The sequence below is a fragment of the Diutina rugosa genome, assembly GCF_008704595.1.
Source record: "Diutina rugosa strain CBS 613 chromosome Unknown scaffold46_size112117, whole genome shotgun sequence".
NCBI classification, from domain to species: Eukaryota; Fungi; Ascomycota; class Pichiomycetes; order Serinales; family Debaryomycetaceae; genus Diutina; species Diutina rugosa.
This window is the reverse complement of record NW_022995126.1, coordinates 110,128-112,247: the sequence shown is the minus strand read 5'-3', so window position 1 is coordinate 112,247 and position 2,120 is coordinate 110,128. Positions and strand designations below refer to the sequence as shown.

General features: G+C 60.0%; 2 protein-coding genes across 2 annotated transcripts in view; both read right to left on the bottom strand. All coding sequences in view use genetic code 12, as the record gives it.

The window, feature by feature from the left end:
- Positions 1–1,030: 1,030 nt before the first annotated feature.
- Positions 1,031–1,918, bottom strand: DIURU_002616 (uncharacterized protein; the record flags this gene model as incomplete). The annotated part of the gene is made up of 1 exon (XM_034155287.1): positions 1,031–1,918. The coding sequence occupies one exon, from the start codon at positions 1,916–1,918 to the stop codon at positions 1,031–1,033; it is 888 nt and encodes a 295-aa protein (XP_034012631.1).
- Positions 1,919–2,043: 125 nt separating this feature from the next.
- The window catches only part of DIURU_002615 (uncharacterized protein), a gene marked incomplete at both ends in the record, with an annotated part of 471 nt that continues 394 nt past the window's right edge, over positions 2,044–2,120 (bottom strand). Inside the window, one exon of the mRNA XM_034155286.1 lies at positions 2,044–2,120. This exon is cut by the window's right edge and continues 394 nt beyond it. Coding sequence (XP_034012630.1) covers positions 2,044–2,120 — 77 coding nt within the window.

Genomic DNA, 2,120 nt, shown 5'->3' with positions numbered 1-2,120 from the left:
ACCTCAATTGCTGGTGGCGAATGCCCTGAGCACCTGCCACAGCAACATTTGCGGGACCCTTGCCTGCCGCCGCCGCCTCGGGATACGGGGGACTCCCGGGAACTTTTGGCGGTCAGTGACCAGTGGTTGACGCTCTGTAGCGCCGCCTATCTTGCCGCCGTGATCGCTTCCCCCACCGTCCTGTGTTGTGGTCGCTCATGCATGTCTCACACAGCATAAACCTTATCCCGTATTCCTGTGGGTGGTCGCTGCACGGCCGCAGATGTCTCGCAATCGGCATAAGGGACAGGAAACCACAATAAATATTACCTCAGCGGATTTCCGATATTATAGCGGCACCCCCACGAACAGCGACTTTCACTTTCCCGCCGCCGCCTGAGGCGAGGGAAAGCTCGATTGCGAAGTGTAGGGGTTGGTGCAATGTGGCTCCGCTGAACTTACCCGCCGAGTGACGAGCCCCACGAGCGGGGTGTGCCTACCAGTTTTGGGCAGACGTTTGGCGGCGATGGCCATGCCCCCGCTCATCCTACCGTTTTTGGCAAACCGCTGGTATTTACCTGCCAAAATCTGTCTCAGGCAAACCATTTCACTGTGAGGCACCGCCTATAAGCTACGAGGGGACGATGAGTGCCATTGCCACCCTGCCTACTAACAAATCCTTACTAGTGACTATCGACCCTTTAAAATTTGATACAAAATCATGTGGATGAGATGTAACTGAAACTTACCTGGTTAAGGGGGATTGCGGGGTGACGACCTCTTGCCGTACCCGGCCCGATTGAGATGATTATTCGCACGGTGTGGGCGACGAATTCTAAATTGTATGCAGTACAAATTCTCTATATATTTTTATCAGGTCGACACGGTTCCACCCCTGTGTACTGCGAGGGCTAAGGGTCACCGTTGGGGCCGCTACCTCCCCCCACAACCTCCACAAAGGCTCGATCGAGACTAAACTTAATATCTCGATGTGTCAAAATATACAAAGGGGGGTGTGGGGGGGAAGGAAGGCGAGTTCGACGCCGCCGCCTTAGAGCGCCTGGTGGAGTTTGTCGATAAACACGTCGGCGTGGGGCGTACCAAACGTCAACAGCGGGCGCAACCGCACCAGCTTGTCGCCGCAGCCGCCGGCGACGACGCCAAGCTGCTTCAACTTGGCCACGAGCTGGTTGCGCGCGTCCGCGGTGGGCAAGTCGAACGCAATGAACGTCCCCATCCCCTGGCCCCGGAGCCGCAGAATCTTGCCCGCATCTTGCAATTTGGCGAGGTGGGCGTACAAGTAGTCCCCCGTGGCCGCGGTGGCGTCGACGAGACCGTGCTTTTGCACCTCGTCGATGATGGCGCGGGCGATGATCGCCTTCAGCGGGTCGCCGCACCAGGTGTGGAACTGACGGTAGGCAAGCTTAGGCTGGAGGTCGGGCTCGGCGTAGTAGAACCCGGCCGCCTGCATCTTTTTGGAAAACGTCACCATATCCGGCGGCAGCGGCAAGTTCCAGTGCTCGTGGGCCCAGAACTTGCCCGTACCGCCACCGCCAGTTTGCACTTCGTCGACGATCAAAAACACCCCGCGGTCCTGGGTGATTTTGCGCAATTGCTGGAAGAACTGGGGCAGGGCATGGTTGTCGCCGCCTTCCGACTGGACGGGCTCGACGACGACGGCGGCGACGTCGCCGTGAGCCAAGATGGTGTCGACGGCCTCAAGGCAGCGCTGCTCCTCGAGCTTATTGGCGTCGACGTGGTCTTCAAGAGGGTACTGCAATTGCGGGAACGGCGCCACCGGCCAGTCGAAGGCGGGGATGTCCAACTTGTGGATCGGCTTCGAGCGCGTCGTCGACAACGACCCGAACAACCGCCCGTGGAAGGCGCCGTTGAAGCTGAGGATCGTCTTCTTCGAGCACCCCGGCGGTTGGTTGAGCATCAGCAGCGCGATCTCGGCGGCGGAGAAGTCGCGGTCGCCGCGCTCGCGGGCGTGGTGCAACATGAACGCCGCCTTGTACGCCATTTCGTTGGCGTCGGAGCCGTGGCTCGACGTCCACACCCGCTTCATCCCGGGGGGCGCCGCCTTGAGCAACCCGGTGCGGAGGATGTCGCCGTAGTCGGCCAGCGGGAACACCGCCAAC